At 40.2% G+C, this 17,585-nt stretch overlaps 2 protein-coding genes and 1 pseudogene across 2 annotated transcripts; 1 reads left to right on the top strand and 2 right to left on the bottom strand.

Annotated features, from left to right (window-relative positions):
• Window positions 1-1,721: 1,721 nt before the first annotated feature.
• LOC145907265 (betaine--homocysteine S-methyltransferase 1-like) lies at window positions 1,722-5,012 on the bottom strand (annotated as a pseudogene).
• A 295-nt stretch (window positions 5,013-5,307) lies between these two features.
• Window positions 5,308-8,586, top strand: LOC145907263 (betaine--homocysteine S-methyltransferase 1-like). Its single transcript, XM_082994691.1, has 7 exons — window positions 5,308-5,580; window positions 5,796-5,987; window positions 6,378-6,540; window positions 7,094-7,267; window positions 7,554-7,684; window positions 7,964-8,061; window positions 8,475-8,586. Exons 1-7 carry the CDS (start codon window positions 5,308-5,310, stop codon window positions 8,584-8,586), a joined length of 1,143 nt encoding a protein of 380 aa, XP_082850817.1.
• An 855-nt stretch (window positions 8,587-9,441) lies between these two features.
• LOC145907262 (crystal protein-like) lies at window positions 9,442-14,900 on the bottom strand. Its single transcript, XM_082994690.1, has 10 exons — window positions 14,605-14,900; window positions 14,197-14,317; window positions 13,760-13,973; window positions 13,099-13,229; window positions 12,520-12,716; window positions 11,752-12,010; window positions 11,035-11,186; window positions 10,548-10,715; window positions 10,027-10,171; window positions 9,442-9,711 (listed from the first exon to the last, which is right to left on the bottom strand). The coding sequence occupies exons 1-10, from the start codon at window positions 14,898-14,900 to the stop codon at window positions 9,442-9,444; spliced, it is 1,953 nt and encodes a 650-aa protein (XP_082850816.1).
• Between the last annotated feature and the right edge of the window lie 2,685 nt (window positions 14,901-17,585).

Below are 17,585 nucleotides of genomic sequence, written 5' to 3'. Positions count from 1 at the left end.
GCAAATCATTTGAAACATGATTTGCCGTGCGATTGTGGCACGTGACGTTGCAATCGGTCTCACCGGTCTGCTGTGCTCTTATCAGAGTTTGGATTTAACGGCGTGGGAAATGTTATCACTGTAACCGACTACTATTGGATGCACAATACCAGGTCACGGCCAGTTGCCCCAACGTTACAAAAATACACAAACCTTCATTACTCATGAACTATGCACGATACCATAAGGCATAAGGACACGTGTTGTTTTTAGAGCGTGTTTAAGGTTAACGCTGTCGTCGTTTTAGTTAATTATTGACGATGAATTGTAATTATCGATTACGCTGTGATTGTGCACAGCGCATATTTCTTATCTATATAACTTTTGTTTGTCAACCCTTCTACTATAAATATGTCTGGAACTAAAAACGTGTCTTAAAGATATTCGTCCTTAGGGTAAGGGACAAAGTTACTAAACTCCAATATTTTAGCCGTCACATATTATCACTTATATAGGCTATAAGTCACAAGATATATTTTCCTAGGGGGAAACCAGTGCATGGAGCAACATCTACATCAACGCGCCCAAAAGCCACGTCGAGTTCGATTACCGAAAGGAATTCTGCGATTTCTGGGATTCTCTGGAGATATATTCCGCATCCACTCCAGAAACAACCACTACCACTATTGTAAAAACCTCAATCAAATCTACAACAACTACTACCAGCGGGGCAATGACCTTTAAAGCGTCATATAGTGGAATCCACCTTGATCGTCTGTTTGTTCGCATGGTGGAATGTGATGATATTGTCCATATATCAGGAAAATAATTCGAAGCACGTCACAACAGTTTATTTTCAGTTTGACAAAATGGGAATATTATTGTTTCAGTTTGACCCAAACCAATATTGAGTAAATTCATGAAAACATATGACCCAAGCATAGTTTGTTAACACAAACCAAACTAGAGGGTTGGTTTTGAAAACCTTTACTATTAGTTGTCTTGCTGACTTTCCCGCTCTTAGTTTTTCTGTTCATCATGGAATAATTCATTTGCTTTTTATTTTCACTTTCATTTAAATACTAATATGTTTCATTGATTAAGGCAGAAATAGATATCGTAGTACGCGATTTCTCTATTTGAAAGATGTATTTGATTTTGATGAGCTGCACAAAGTGCCACTGTTTCGACCTATTGGGTCATTTTAGTACAGCTTGGTGACTAGTCTTCGTGTTGACTATATACGCAGTCGCCGTCAATCGTTGGATACCAAACTATAGGTGCAGTCCGCCGCATACAAACCAAGGTGGAAACACTGTGGACAAGCAACAACTAAAGTCCGAAAATGCCCTTGGACTCACGAAAAATCATATTTAACGAATGGAGCCAATGATAAGTTAATCTGCAGACAAAGCCACTGTTTCGAACTGTAAAAACCAAGTGGTGGGATTCAAATTTTTTGTCCGCCGGTTTTATCACAAAAGTCATATTTTTCAGCAGGTTCTGTTACAAAAATCCATTGACAGTAACCAGTAATGCTAACCGGTTCGCTGATCTCATTAAATTTCTTTTTCGTGAGACGGTTCTATAGAACCGGTGCGAACCGGCTGAATCCCACCACTGGTAACATCTCACATTGGTCAAATAATGTGTTTATTTGTAGGACAATTACCCCCTTTCTGAGACAAAACTGAATTAAGTTTTATTTTTATTTCAAATTACGTTGGATAAATTAAAGAGGGTTAATTTTCATTTCGGAGGTCAGTTTTTCTTATGGTAGCAGGTTTTGTGCAGGGACTGTTGAAGGGTCTTCCCGACCCTGCTTTGTTATTGACCCAATATTCTTTGTTCGCCCTGCAAGACAAAAGTGTTCGAAACTGAGTCTCCCGAGGTCAGTACAGTACAGGGTGTAGCCGACACGTAAACAACTTATAAAACTCTTTGAAGCTATCAAAACCATTCACAACCTTAATTGAAGGATCACTTTCTTCAAACTAATGAGTAAAAAAATTATCGTTGAAATATGCAAAGGGTTGTGAGTTCAAACCTCACCGGGAGCCTGATTTTTCAGATATCACTCTGAATTCTTGTGGAAAAAGTGGCTGATCCAGCTTGGCTACAATATCTTGACTGGGATGCCAGTGAACGTATAATAAAATTAATACCAAGAAATATTTGTATGAAATTCCTAGACGGAGCATTTTCAAAGAGGTTCAAAGCCATTTAAAAAAACGGACAATTAGTATAATTACATTACTTCGGTCTTGCTAGCTTCCAGCTGCTTTCGGCAAGGTAACTGCAGTAAGGTGGAGAAACAATGTTCACAGGTGGGGTCTTCTTTCTCTCCGCTGACAGCTGGAAACGTAAATGTGTTCGTTACTTATTTTACAACTTTCAGAATTGAAACAATAACTCGACGCTAACGAAATCTGTTATTTAAATGTGTTTCTTTTGCGCTGTTGGGTAATTGATTCTTGACTTTCGTATTCGTTGCTTGTGGTATTTACTACAGATGAGTTACGCGCATAGATGTCGTTTACTGGAGGTTTACGTTACCATGGTTCACGTGGTACTGACGAAAAATAACACCTCCCCTTGGTTCAATACCAATAGTTTTTTCCTCTAGTGCGAAAGCACGTATGTGATGTGATTCACAGCCACAGCAACCTCCAATATAGTTAATTCCCATTTCATAAGCTGATCGTGCGAAGGCGTAAGCCTCGTATCTCGTCATCACCCTTGAGTCAAGAGCTGCGCAGAAGGTATATACAGTTGGCTTAGATTCGAATACCAACAACTAAACACCCGTGTAAAGAACTAAACTACTGCACAGATTATACTGGGTACGGATTACGGCGTGGTTACATCAGACAAAAAGATCTCTCGTCAAACCTTGTTAACATTAAACCGCGTGTTCAAACAATCTGGCATAATTTCTAGCGAAATTCAACAGCTGTTTGCTATATTGCGTCGGCAAAAATCTTTTGTCGCCTATCCATAAAAAAACTCAAATTATAACGCCACCCAGTGGAGCCTCTGGAAGGGAATAGACTCCTTTGATGCTGTCCTCCGCTTCAGGACACATCCATCCGACCGGTTGGCACATCAAGTAAGGGGAGAGCTCTTCCGCTGTAAGGGCAACTTTTATTGGCTTCATCGTCTTCAACGTGGTGTTCGCGTCAAAGTAACAATTTACTCCTGTAGTCACAACAACAAAAAAGTTATCTTCTGGTTTGTTTTGACCAAAAGGGGAATTATTTTGTTGCAACAACAACATAATTTAATTATTTGTTAGCTACGTCCCGTAATGATTGCATGGAATCACGGTAATTCCACCTATCATATCAGCTCCGGTTTGAGCCATCCTTACTGCATATTCCTCCACCGAAGCTCCTCCGAATTCTCCCGGAGGTCCGATCTATATCGTGCAACCAATCGGCTTCTTTAAACTCTTCATCACATCCACACACTGCTTAATTTCGTCGCTGTAGCCGAAAAACTAGAAAGATGTGGAAAGGTACAAGAAATAAAAATTTCTTCGCAGCGAACAACTTAAACCCTATATTGGGCGTAATGGAAAAATCGTTCTGAAATCTTTATTTAAATATCAAATTTATGAGCAACAGGGAAATGGCAGGGCGGAAACAGAATATCCTGACGTCATATAGGCCACAAAAGTGCTTCTCAACTGGGGGTCCATCGACCTCTAAGAGTCCACCGAACCTCCCAAAACAGCTATAAATCCCATTTGAATGCGGGTTTTATCAAAAAACGGTCTTCAAAATTTTGTGGTGGCTACAGAGTTAATTTAATCGGCCAGGAGGCCCACGGACCAAGCAACAAAATAGATTGTTTCAAAGCAAAGCGTTTTAAAAATATGCCCTGGTAGCAATTTCTGTTATGCTCAACTGAAAAATTCTGTTATGCTCTATTTATGTACAAAAAGGGTCGCTGCAGTGTCGTCAAGTAATGCATTTAGGTATGCAAGGTGACACAAATTGAAATTGAAGTTCGTCAATTACAAATTACACACGCCTGGCATTAACAACACAGCAACCTGTGCTGTATCAACCCTATACGGCAGTCAATACCATCGAGTGGAAAGTACAATTCGTCGTCAATAATTAACTAAAACAACGACAGCGTTAACCTTAAACACGCTCTAAAAACAACACGTGTCCTTATGCCTTATTGTTATCGTGCAAAGTTCATGAGCTTTGGATGTTTGTGTATTTCCGTGACGTTGGGGCAACTGGCGGTGACCTGGTATTGTGCAACCAAGTAGAAGTCGGTTACAGTGATAACATTTCCCACGCCGTTAAATCCAAACTCTGATAAGCCCGGTGAGACCGATTGCAACCTCAGATGCCACAATCGCACGGCAAATCGTGTTTTAAATGATTTGCTTGCTGGGAGTTCCGTTTCAATAAGCGATACTGTTGATGCGTATAAACATAGGCAAAATATCTTTATGAATTGCAAACCTCGCAGAACAAACGATTAAGGATTAATTTCGCGAGTTTATTTGCTTGCTGCATGATAGAAAGAAGCAGAATTCGCTTGCTTGGACAATTACTGCAAAGATTTGATGAAAGCGTTGAACAAAGCAACGAATTACACCTGACAGAGCTGCAGGGTTTCAAACTCAAATGGTAAAAATGAATGCATGCAGTACGTGTGTTCTATAAGACGACGGGCACCCAATGTCTGCTTTTGGTTTGCCGACATCACGTAGACATTGTTTGTGGTGTGTCATGAAGCTAGGGGTCGTTTAAGTCGGAAAAAAGAACTTTCCTGTTTTGCTCGACTGCGCAGGTGATGTGCAAACTCACTCTAACCGACTTCTACTTGGTTGCACAATACCAGGTCACCGTCAGTTGCCACAACGTTACGAAAATACACAAACCTCCTTAGCTCATGAACTTTGCACGATACCAAGGCATAAAGACACGTGTTGTTTTGAGAGCATGTTCAAGGTTCACGCTGCCGTCGTTTTAGGTAATTATTAACGACGAACCTTCTTTTCCATTCATTTTTTTGTTGTGTCCGCCAGATGGTATATATATAACTTGTAATTGACGAACCTTCTCTTCCATTTATGTCACCTTGCAAACTTAAATTCGTTACTTGACGACACTGCAGCGACCCTTGTTGTACATAAATGGAGCATAACAGAAATTTTCAGTTGAGCATAATAGAGATTGCTAACAGGGCATAGTGTCATTTTTAAAACGCTTTGCTTTGAAACAATCTATTTTATTTGTGACAAACAGTCTTTGAAAATTACTTATTACACATATGTAGCTTATAACGCTGAGATTTCAGGACATGAGCAAGGGCAAAAGACCGAGTATTTTAGACCTTCTCGCGACCGGCCCTGTAATTGGCGATGGAAGCTTAATTTCTGTCCTGGAAAAACGCGGTTATGTCAGGGCTGGGCATTGGACGCCAGAAGCTGTAGTGACGCATCCAGAAGCAGTGAGGCAACTGTTACGGGAATACGTATGGGCCGGAAGTGACGTAATACAGACTCCCACTTTTTATGCATCGGAGCGTCGTTTGGAGTTGCTCGAAGCTGATGGAAAGCAACTGCAAATATCGGTGCGATGGTGTTGTTCAGGATGGATTGCATATCGACAGATAGTATATAGGTCGCTGTAAAGACGTTTCGAGTTTCAGAACCTAAAAGATAAAAAAATGATTAACGTATGGCGGTGACTGAATAGTTACCAAAAAATTGGGTCTTTACCTGGGTCGTTTGAGTTGGATCCTGTCCCTTGACATCGACTAAACAGAAGCGCAAATTTTTAATGCAGGCGGAAGATTTGAACACGAAAGCATGCCGAATGGCTCGAGAGGTCGCTGATGAAGGAAACGTGTTGCTATGCGGGGGGTTTTCACCCGTTCTAGAATTTGAACAAGGTTTAGGCGAGGAGGCGGTTCGACGAGAGTTCCAATCCCAGGCAGACACCTACAAGAAATTTAATATCGACTTTTACATCGGAGAGGTAAAATTTTCGAAAACGCCGCATAGTCTTTCTTTTGTAGCCCTGGGTTTCTTAATTCTTTTGGGTCACCTGGCCGATTAAATTAACTCTGTAGCCCCTATAAAATTTTGAAGACCGTTTTTTGCCCGCATTGAAATATGGTCTTCATAACTGAGAGTATTGTTGTTTTGGAAGATTCTGTCGACTCTTGGGGTCGATGGAGCCCCAATTGAGAAGCACTTTTGTGGCCTATATGACGTCAGGACATTTTATTTCCGCCCTGTCATTTCTCTGTTGCTTATAAATTTGAAATTTGATTATATTAGAATGATTTTCCTATTACGCCCAATAGGGTTTTAGTTTGTTCGCTGCGTAGAAATTTTATTTCTTGTACCTTTTCCAAATCTCTAGTTTTTCGGCTACATCGACGAAATTGAGCAATGCGTGGATGTGATGAAGACATTGAAGAAGCCTGTTGGTTGTACGATGAAGATCGGACCTCCAGGTGATTATACAGGAGTTTCTGTGGAGGAATGTGCTGTGAGGATGGCCCAAACCGGAGCTGACATGATAGGTGGGTATAAACATTTGACAGGACTAGAAAGGCCAAGATACCGATTTAAATTAGTTCTTTGGTGCGGGGAAGCTGAATCTTTAGGTTTGGTTATATAATAGACAGCAGAGTATCCTCTAAGATATAAAAAGACCGATTAGATATGCCAACAAATGGTCAATTACAATTTTAAAATTTTTTTTGAAAGCAAAACCTCTTGTTTGAGCAAATGTGCAGAGAATCAGGCTATTAGAAGAGCGGTGGGAGAACTGATTGTTATTTCAAAAGGGGATTGTACAAAAGGAAAAGGTTTATAGAGACACTTTATCCAAATAATATAAAGTTCGTAAGTAGCTGCATTGACAGAGAGGAACGAATGTAGAAAGTGTTTGTTTAAAAAGACATTTGTTGATCATTGATTATTTCCTACGTAATGAAGGACTTACCGTGATTCCATGCAATCATTACGGGACGAGGCTAACAAATAACTAAACTGTGTCGTTGTCATGACAAAACAGTTCCCTGTTTAATTAAAACAAACCAGAAGATGACTTTTTTGTTGCTATGCCTACAGGGGTCAACTGTTACTTTGACGCGAACACCGCTTTGAAGACGATGAAGCGAATCAAAGATGCCCTTAAAGGGGAGGAGCTCTCCCCTTACTTGATGTGCCAACCGATCGGATGGATGTGTCCTGAAGCGGAGGACAGCATCAAAGGAGTCCATTCTCTTCCAGAGGCACCACTAGGTGGCGTTATAATTTGAGGTTTTTTAAGAATAGGGCACTAAAGTTTTTTACCGACGCAATATAGCAAACAGCTGTTGAATTTTATCAGAAATTATGCCAGATTGTTTGAACACGCGGTTTAATGTTGACAATTGTCAAGCCTTAAGGCTTTACAAGAGACCTTTTTTCTCACACTACCGCGGCGTAATTTGTACCCAGTATAATCTGTGCAGTACTTTATTTCTTTACACGGGTGTTTAGTTGTTGGTATGCGAATCTAAGCCAACTGTATATACCTTCTGCGCAGCTCTTGACTCAAGGGTGATGACGAGATACGAAGCTTACGCCTTCGCACGATCAGCTTATGAAATGGGAATTAACTATATTGGAGGTTGCTGTGGCTGTGAATCTCACCACATACGTGCTTTCGCACAAGAGGTAATAAATATTGGTATTGAACCAAGGGGAGGTGTTATGGTTGCATGAAATATTTTCGTCGGTGCCACGTAAACTATGATAACGTAAACCTCCAGTAAACGACATCTATGCGCGTAACTCATCTGTAGTAAGTACCACAAGCAACGAAAACGAAAGTCAATAAACAAATACCCAATAGCGCAAATGAAACACATTTAAATAACAGATTTCGTTAGCATCGAGTTATTGTTTCAATTCTAAAAGTTGTAAAATAAGTAACGAATACATGCACGTTTCCAGCTGTCAGCGGAGAGAAAGAAGACCCCACCTGTGAACATTGTTTCTCCACCTTACTGCAGTTACCTTGCCGAAAGCAGCTGGAAGCTAACAAGACCGAAGTAATGATATTATGCTGATTGTTCATCCGTTGTTTTTTTACTTGGCTTTGAACCTTTTTGGCAACGTTTCGTCTCAAGATTTAAAAAAATTTAGTTCCTAATATTTTTATTACGTTCATTGGCATCCCAGTCAAGATATTGTAGCCAATCTGGATTATCCACTTTTTATAAAAGAAGTCCGAGCGAAATCTGGAAAAATCAGGCTCCCAGTGAGGTTTGAACTCACAACCTTCTGCATATTTTAACGTTAATTTTTTATTCTCATTAGTTTGAAGAAAGCGATCCTTTAATTAAGGTTGTGAATGGTTTTGATAGGTTCAAAAAGTTGTGTAAGTTGTTTACACACCGTGTCGGCTACACCCTGTACTGTGCTGGCCTCGGGAGACTCAGTTTCTAACACTTTTTTCTTGCAGGGCGAGCAAAGAATATTGGGTCAATGTCAAAGCTGGGTCAGGAAGACCCTTCAACAGTCCCTGCACAAAACCTGCTACGATAAGAAAAACTGACCTCCAAAATGAAAATTAACCCTCTTTAATTTATCCAACGTAATTTGAATTAAAAATAAAAAGTAATTCAGTTTCGTCTCAGTAGTTAGACTGTTTGATTTAAAATATTTCGGTTTGATATAATTGAATTTTTTTACTACGTCAGTTAGAGTAGTACTATCAGAAAAAAGGCTAGTGTCCTACAAATAAACACATTATTTGACCAATGTGAGATATAACAGTTCGAAACAGTGGCTTTGTCTGCAACTTATTATTGGCTCCATTCGTTAAATTCGATTTTTCGTGGCATGAAGTCTGAAGGCATTATTGCACTTTAGTTGTTGGTCGTCAATAGTGTTTCCACTTTGGTTTGTATGCGGTGGGGTGCACCTATAGTTTGGTATCCAACGATTGACGGCGACTGCGTATATAGTTAACACGAAGTGGAAGTCTCGCTCGGACTAGTCACCAAGCTGTACTAAAATGACCCAATAGGTCGAATCAGTGGCACTGTCTGCAGCTCATCGAAATGAAATACATGTGTCATATATAGAAATTACGTCGTACGATATATATTTCTGCATTAATCAAGGAAACATATTAGTATTTGAAGGAACGGTGAAAATAAAAAGCAAATGAATTATTTCATGATGAACAGAAAAACAAAGAGCGGGAAAGTCAGCAAGGCAATTAATAGTAAAGGTTTTCAAAACCAACCCTCCAGTTTGGTTTGTGTTAACAAACTATGCTTGGGTCATATGTTTTCATGAATTTACACAATATTGGTTTGGGTCAAACTGAAACAATACTATTCCCATTTTGTCAAACTGAAAATAAACTGTTGTGACGTGCTTCGAATTATTTTCCTGAGATATGGACAATATCATCACATTCTTTAAACAGACATACAGCTCCACCATGCGAACAAAAATACGATCCAGGTGATTCCACTATACGACGCTTTGAAGGCCACCGCCCCGCTGGTAGTGGTAGTTGTAGATTTAGTTGAGGTTTTTACAGTGGTTGTGGTAGTGGTTGTTTCTGGAGTGGGTGCGGAATAAACCTCCAAAGAATCCCAGAAATCGCAGAATTCCTTCCGGTAATCGAACTCGACGTGGCTTTGTGGCGCGTCGATGTAGATATTGCTCCAGGCGTTGGTTTCCCCCTAGGAAAATATAGGTTGTGATGTATAGCCTATATAAGTGATAATAAGTGATTATGCACAGCGCATATTTCTTTTCTATGTAACTTTTGTTTGTCAACCCTTCTAATACATATATGACTGGCTCTAAAAATGTGTCTTAATGATATTCGTCCTTGGAGTATGGGCGAAAGTCACTAAATGGCCTATTCTCCAATATTTTAGCCGTGGTATCCACTTCAAATAGCAATTTAATCGAGAAATACTTGAAACGATCAAATTTAGGTATGACCCCCCTAAATTCAGCATTGAGTACAAACGATAAATTAGACGACTCACGTTAGCGGCTCCCTGATACGTTGGCCACCAAGTGAACGAATTGCTCGCTGCCATATCACTGGAAGGGTTTCCATAATGAGCAAAATTTCCCCAATATTCACTGAACATATCCGAAACCAGCGTATCGTTCTCGGTAAAATTCATTCTGTCAACAAATGTCGATTACATCGCGGGAACACATGTTGCAGATATGTTGTCTCTTTAAGACGTACAGACAACAAACATGCCGACTAGTGGTAGCTTCCATTTACGATAATCATAACCTGTTATAAAATGTTTGATATGTTTTTTGTGCATTTTATTTTCTTTTTGCAAAACGCCGTAAGAGTTCAAAATATAGCCTGTATTCTAATGAAATTAACGAAGACTCGAGGCCTTGACTGTTGCAAATTCGAAGATGGTTAACGCCAAGCCTCAAAATATTATATTTACCCTATTGCTGTAGTTTTATCCGGTTTTAAGTGGCTATAGTCAGCAAGGTGGAAAAATAAACACAATGTTCTTAATTCTGTGATACTCACCCGTAGCTGGGGCCTGTTTTAAATACGAAAACCAGTTCTGAACTGTGGAATGAGTAGCCGCACACGTTATCTTCGTTTAGAACGTCGTAACATCCCGGCCCGCCCATTGGGTAAGCATCGTCGTAGAGATAAACTCCATTACTACCCGTGTAGGTCATGCTTGCAAACCTGAAATACACCAAGTTAATAAGTATTGCATGTGAAATGTTGGGACGTTATAACTGTTGATTGTAAACAATAGGTTTCCCAAGGATTGTTTTTATGCTATGATTTATCACAAAGTATTATCCTAGCATATGCGTAAACTTTATCCGATATTCAAAAGCAGCTTTCGTTTCTTGGCTAAAATTAAACCAAAGTTGTCGGTTTGCAGAAAAACGTTTTTGAACAACAAAAAAACGAGCCCAAAAATGGCAACTTCTGGCACAAAAAAACAATGAACAAAACACACAACCAAACACACCAGCCAACAATTCAAGTATCCCACCTTGCCAATGCTCGTGTAGGACAAGTAAACCACATATCTGTTAGCTCCACTCCAAGTATGGTGGTAAGATTGTATTCGTCTGTCACCAACGACAAATATTTGTCGCTGACTGTTTGGCCCACTTCTTCGCCCAGCATGAATTCGTTAAACGTCTATAAACAAACAAAAATAGTTATAACAAAGATGCAGAATATAGGAACGACTTGTAATTCATGCAATAAATTGCTGTTCGTTTATTATGTATAGGCATGTGGCACAAATAAAATATTTATTATGCTTAGTTTTACATATACACTGAATTTATAGTTGTATGTGTATTGCTTTGGGGGTTGCTTTTCTTAAAGATCGAAATTATTTTTTTTTTCGTCACATGTTGTTCTTCTTGCAATGAGTAAATGTTTGATATATTCAACCGGCGTTTCAAATACGATAAGGCGAAGCTTTTTCGGAAAACGCTCAAACAAAATCTACGTTTACTCATTGCGAAAACAATACCAAAGGTACAGCAACAGCGGCAAACCTTGTTTATCACAAGAACTACCGATTGTGGCGTATTCAGCATTGTAATGCCGACATACGTTTTTTTAACATTGAAGCGTACAAAGGGCGGGCGATTGGCCACATCGGTCAGCGCCCGACCCATAAACCAAGAAGACAACCGGATTGGCCAGGAGAACCTGGGTTCGAATCCCGGTGTGGTAAAAAACGTATACATGCCTGAAAAGATTTATTCGTGAGTGGAAGTAGTCCCGGTATGTTATACACCCAAGCCATTTCCTGGTGGTTGGTTCCGACCAGTATGTCCTTGTCAGTGAACCACTTTCCGTCTTTGAAGAGGTCCATTGGCTGCTCGCTGAATTCTGCTCCGTCTATCATAGGACGGTACGGTTCCACTGCGCTCCAAACGTCATGATTCAACAATGCTTCTCCAATAACTGCGTTCCGTGCGTTCGCGATCGCTGTCGCATTAGCCCTCCTAGAGTTACAGTATGGTGTTAAGATCTTAGGAATTACTTCTTTTGCAAGTGTAAACTTCAAAGTCATAAAAATGATAGCTTGATATTTTGGTTAAGTGTTCGTAACAATTTTTGTTTCTGCTACACGCTTTATTTTTTGTTTCCGCGAAACTAGTAACAGGGTCCCTGCTAGTTTAAAATCTAGTCAGTGCTACGGTCACCAGCCGCAGACCGCACTTATGAAGCCTTAATGAATATTATGACTCTTTGCGGGTTGTTTGTGAAATAAAGCTAACGGGAACGAACGATTTACAAGGAAATAAGATCAGTCCAAAGTACCACAAAGTGGAAAAGTCCTTACACAGCCAGCGACGCTGTTGAAACCGGTTATGGTCGTAACAGTGTGGCCTGCACGCAGCTCAATTACCGCTTTGTTCAAAAAAATACTGAACATTTTCGGAAATAAATCATCGCAAAGTACAACTTTACTGTTGTTGACAATTTGTATAAACGTAAATAAACCGCTCACTTTAGACATTCGATATTTCGGCATCCGATCGCCTTCATCAAATAGTTGGTAATGTTTAGCGCTCCCTGGCGGTCTGGATAAGGAAAAATGGCGGGGTTGCTTTCCATGATGATTCGTGCAAAGTACGGATCGCTTTTGTTGGAGAGTGCGTGGAACATAGTGGCCTGTGCTCCCGAACTTTCGCCGAATATTGTCACCTGCAACGAGAATCTAATGGAAAGGCGCCAAAATCAAATGGCTTAGTGCCCAAACCTTGAACCTCATGGCTGTATAAACAAGCATGCACCAAATTATATGAATTCTGTAAGTTGCATACAGACGGCCACAGTTTCGACCTATGAGGTCGCTTCAGTGCAAGTCTATGCCTGGCCGTTTGAGCGGCGAAATCGTCTATAGTCACACAAAGCTGTACTAATAAGACCTTATATTGGTCGAAACAGTGGTCATCTGTATGCAGCTCACAAAACTCATGGCTATAGTAACTTACTCCTTTGATAGAAAGAGTATTTCTTTTCAGAATGAAATAATCAAAAGAACAATAGCGGGTTTAGTTTGAAATATTTCAAAAACTAAATTAACCTTGTTTTTGTTTCCACCAAACTTTTCGATGTTCTCGTTGATCCACATTAGCGCCATCCTCTGGTCTTCCAACCCCTGATTGCCATCGAAATGATTTTTGCTGTCATTGTAATACAGAAAGCCGAAGGGTCCTATGAGAAGGCACAAGTTGTTGGTGACATTTGTTCTTACTTAAATTTGTATTTCCTTTAAATGCACAAGAGTGTGGGGAGTGGCAATAACCACACACAAACGAGAACGTTGCAATCGGCCGATACGTAAAGGCGCCCATCCCATATAAGCAGGAGACCTGACTTGGATTCGTGTCCGGGAGGTTCGGGTTCGGATTTCGGTGTGGCAAAAAAAGAACAGGGGCTCGGAAAAACTCGAAACAGAAACAAATCACATTAATGCCCTACGTAAGTAAATTAAATTGTTTTATTTTTAATTTGCCATTGAGCTTCAAAAAACACATGACGTTGCCACCGGGGCCTTATAGGAGGTTTTGATGAACTTGTTACTAATTCTCAAAGGTAAAACATAACCAAGCCTCGAAAATACAAAGGGTCATTTGAGTTGGTGGATATCTCTTTACACTAACGCTCGTTTTCCACCGCATGTGTATTGTGGCACTCTCTTGATGTTTAACCTCGGGAAACAAGGCTTTCATAACAGAACTTACCAAGTCTCGAATTAACAGTCACCACGATCGTGTTCGTAGCGTTGCTAAGAAAAGTCCCGTTATCCTGGTGGTTGGTCCCCGACCCCGCGTAAAAGAAACCACCGTGGTTGTACATCATTACTGGTACTCTGTCCGCCGCCGGTGGGCTTTTGATGCTGCTCAGATCAATCGTGGAAGGGACGTGTACGTTGAGATAAAGACAGTCTTCTGATAACTGAGTAGTTTTGAACATTAGCAATACGTACTTAGACTGCTATTTAGTTAAAGGGAATTTCAATGCTCAGTAGAAACAAAAACGTAATGTATAATAAGGTTTACCAAATGGCTTTCGAGAAAATTTAATGGCGAATCGTTAGTTTGCCTTACTAAACATTTCATACACTGTAAATTAGATTAATTTAAAAACAATATTAGAGTGGAGGCAAAATATGCCTCACATCATTATCGCAGACTCCATCGTCGCAATCAGCATAAACTTGCATACACGCGATCAGATTCGGGGTAGTTGCATCAAACCGGATATTGGGAAGATGCGTCAATTTCTGAGGCGACTTAAACCTGTGAACGTTAACAACTGAATAATTGTTTTCTTTATATTTTGTTTGTAAATGCGTATACACAATTCGCAAAAGTGCAGTGACAGTGGTTTAAAGCGTTCAATTAGCAGAAAATAAAATCCATTTTTGCAATAACCTTTAGGTAGTGTATATATAAAAACACGTAGCGAGTAATCGTTGCCAGACCCTTTTACAAGTGCCATAAACTCCGAAAAACAAAACCTTCACCATTGCTTCCTCCGACGTAATGCAAAAAAAGTAAGCGACTGCTGGCAACTATTGACAAACCTTAGGTCACCTATCGGGGGCACAGCGTACGGAATTGCGTAGAATGAATGGGTTTGGGGGTAGGTTACCCCAACCACGACCCCGGAATCGATCTTCACAGTTGGTCCGGAAAGGGAATCCCCGCTACCCCAGTCGGTGAAGAGTTCGGAATCGGTGGGACCTGGTTGCTTTGCTTCGCCAACAACGCTCAACTTTTTAACCACTCGTGCGAAACCGGGATGTTCGGATGAGGGCAGCGAGATTGCACGACAGAGCGCGATTAACAGAAAGTAAATAAAAACATTTTTCGCATACATCACGCTATGCTTAAAAAAGTTGTCACCTTAATTCTTCAAACAAAAACATAATCTCTATGAGGGTATTTCAGTGCGACAGATCAGGGCCAACCATGATTCAACTCAACACAGTCTCAACGCCTCGCATTCTAGCTTAAATTTCGTTATTTTTTGTCGCATTCTAATGACGATTTGTTTGCTATTTTAGTAAATGTCATATACTTAGCTGATCCGAAATAAGCGGTTCTCAAACTTATTACAAGAGGCAAATCTCACAATTGAGGAAATCTGCCGATTTTTTTTCTGATCATAAATTATACAGAACTTTAAGGGTTTAATAACACCCAAACACTGACGGAAAGCAGTAAAAGAACCCATGGACAGGTTTTCGAACTCCAACTCCCGAAACAAATGCGCAATGGCAAAAGACTCCTTGGCTAGAACAGTGATCACATATAAAAGTTTTACTGCGTTCCTTCTATAACCTTTTATACAATCACGTTATACTTATTTTTGCATTGTTTATGCGTGGTAGAATATTCCTGTCCAAAGCGACTTAAACTGACCTGCACGGTTTCGGGGTTATGTGTTTTATATTATCAGCCACACCTATTTATACCCGCCAATGAAAAAGTAGTTTCGTTTGTCTTTTGGGGACACTAACATGCCTGAGCTTGATTTCGTTACCAAGCAAGACTATTTCAAGCCGTTTCCTGGCTACATTTTATTCCCCGTTTCCGCAATGTCAAAAGGTAACTTTAGGTCAGATAAAGTCATCTGCCGAGTCATTCAAAAAGAAAGTGGTTTCGCTTTGAGGGAACTTTTCATTTTCACGAAGGCAGTGTGCAATTTACTCCTTTATATCTTTTCTATAGCTTTTCTACAGTACGTTTCTCTATCTCTGATAAATTTTGCACACAGATTTTAAAGAATGAATCATTACTGTGTGCGTTTCAACACCTAGCATATATGCAATTGATTCCGTGTAGACCAAGAGGTTCCGAAATCGTCGGTCCAATGTTGCTGGGGCGTCGCAAGCTTCTTCCGTAACAAAATGCGTAAATATCTCCAAAAACGACAACATTTTTAGGGACGTCGTTGTAACATTTTAAAAAGGATAACTGCGCTACCAGTTTAAAGGGAGTTGTAATATAGGTTATAGACAAATGACTCCGCAAACAAAAAAAACTATTTTACTTCTACATGAAATGCTTCAACGTGGTTTTTCGACCATCCACTACCGGACACTTATTGCAAAAAAGGCACCGTCGGAGCTTTGAATATTTGCACTTAACCCTTAAATGTGCAAACAGCCTTTGCAGTGTGCTCACGTATAATGGTTAATCGGTGATTTAAGTGTTGTATTCGCTTGTTTCCGAATTCCCCTGTGCTCTAGGTTGATTCGTAATCAAGTGTCAACTGTTATACATTTGCGCTTTGCAACAGTTATTGCCTACTGTCAGAAGCACAAAAAGGTTCATAAACCTGCAATGCGTGATAATGATCCACCGTATTTTTCGTCTTTTGAAAGCGAGTGCAAGTGGAGTTATTGAAACTGTAATGCTTCGACCACCAGCGTTGGCCTCATCAAGCACATTTGCCTGATGGTTTTATTGAAGCCTACCATTGCAAAACAAGCCCCTACGCGGTAGATTTTAACAATCGGTATGACTATACCTCGTACCTTCAACAATAAGCCTGATAAAAACAGGAAAGCATTGCGTGACTTTATTTCCGAAGGAAGTCGCGTCCGATCGCCGATACACAGAACATCGCTGATTGCTGAATACTCGTTTAGAACAGTATTGCCCAAGGGAGGGTCGCGACACAAAGTTGGCGTTTGTAAATACTTTTAAGTCACTTGTTTGCTAGTAAAGCGAAAAATTCAAAAAACCATGACTGGTAAATATCGGTGTTTTGTGCCTCTTTTTTGTTTGTTACGTCACAATGACTGCGTGACTTTTATCCTTGCGACGCCAGAATTTGCAAATTAGAATTTTGAAATAAATTAGGGACGCTTGGTTGGGAACAGTTGGTTTGAAGCTATGGCGTTTAAGGAAAGGGGATTTGTGCGTATCTTGTCCGTCGCTGTACTGATGCTACTGCAGTTCAAAGGTATATGATTTGCTTTTAAGCGTTCTAAATTTCTTTTTGTACAAATGATATTTTTTGCAGTGAGTAAGATAGCCACTTAACTAAAAAATATCTTTATGTAACGCAATGCAAAGATTTTAATCATGATTTTTCTTCTTGTTCGAACTTGTTGACACTTTTCCTTCGTTCTCAACTAGATTTTTGTGTTGCAGTTGCTCCAATCACTGCTGTTGCATATTTCATCGTCCCATACAACCACCCGACCAGAGCGGTTGATATTCTGGCTGGAAACGAAGCTCACTTGACTGAAGACTCCATGAACCAATTTTACGTCCGTACGCCAGGTCTAACTGGGGCCGCCGTTACAGTATCGTTTGAATCAGAGTATAATCCCGGACACTATCTGCGTCATAGAGGTTTTTTCTTGTATGCGGACGCTGAAGAAAACACGGCCCTTTACAAAAACGATGCAACGTTTCAGCCGTTCGATGACATGTTTCACCAGGTACGTGCACCTACTTTTTTGTTTGTGGTTGCAAAACTTGCTTGTTGTCTGGACGAAAAACGGCTTGCCTACAAACATGTACCTTATCTTACTATTTTGACGTCACC

The sequence above is a fragment of the Ascidia mentula genome, chromosome 6 (assembly GCF_947561715.1).
Source record: "Ascidia mentula chromosome 6, kaAscMent1.1, whole genome shotgun sequence".
Lineage (NCBI taxonomy): Eukaryota > Metazoa > Chordata > Ascidiacea > Phlebobranchia > Ascidiidae > Ascidia > Ascidia mentula.
The sequence above is the reverse complement of the archived record's forward strand: the minus strand, read 5'-3'. Positions and strand labels throughout refer to the sequence as shown.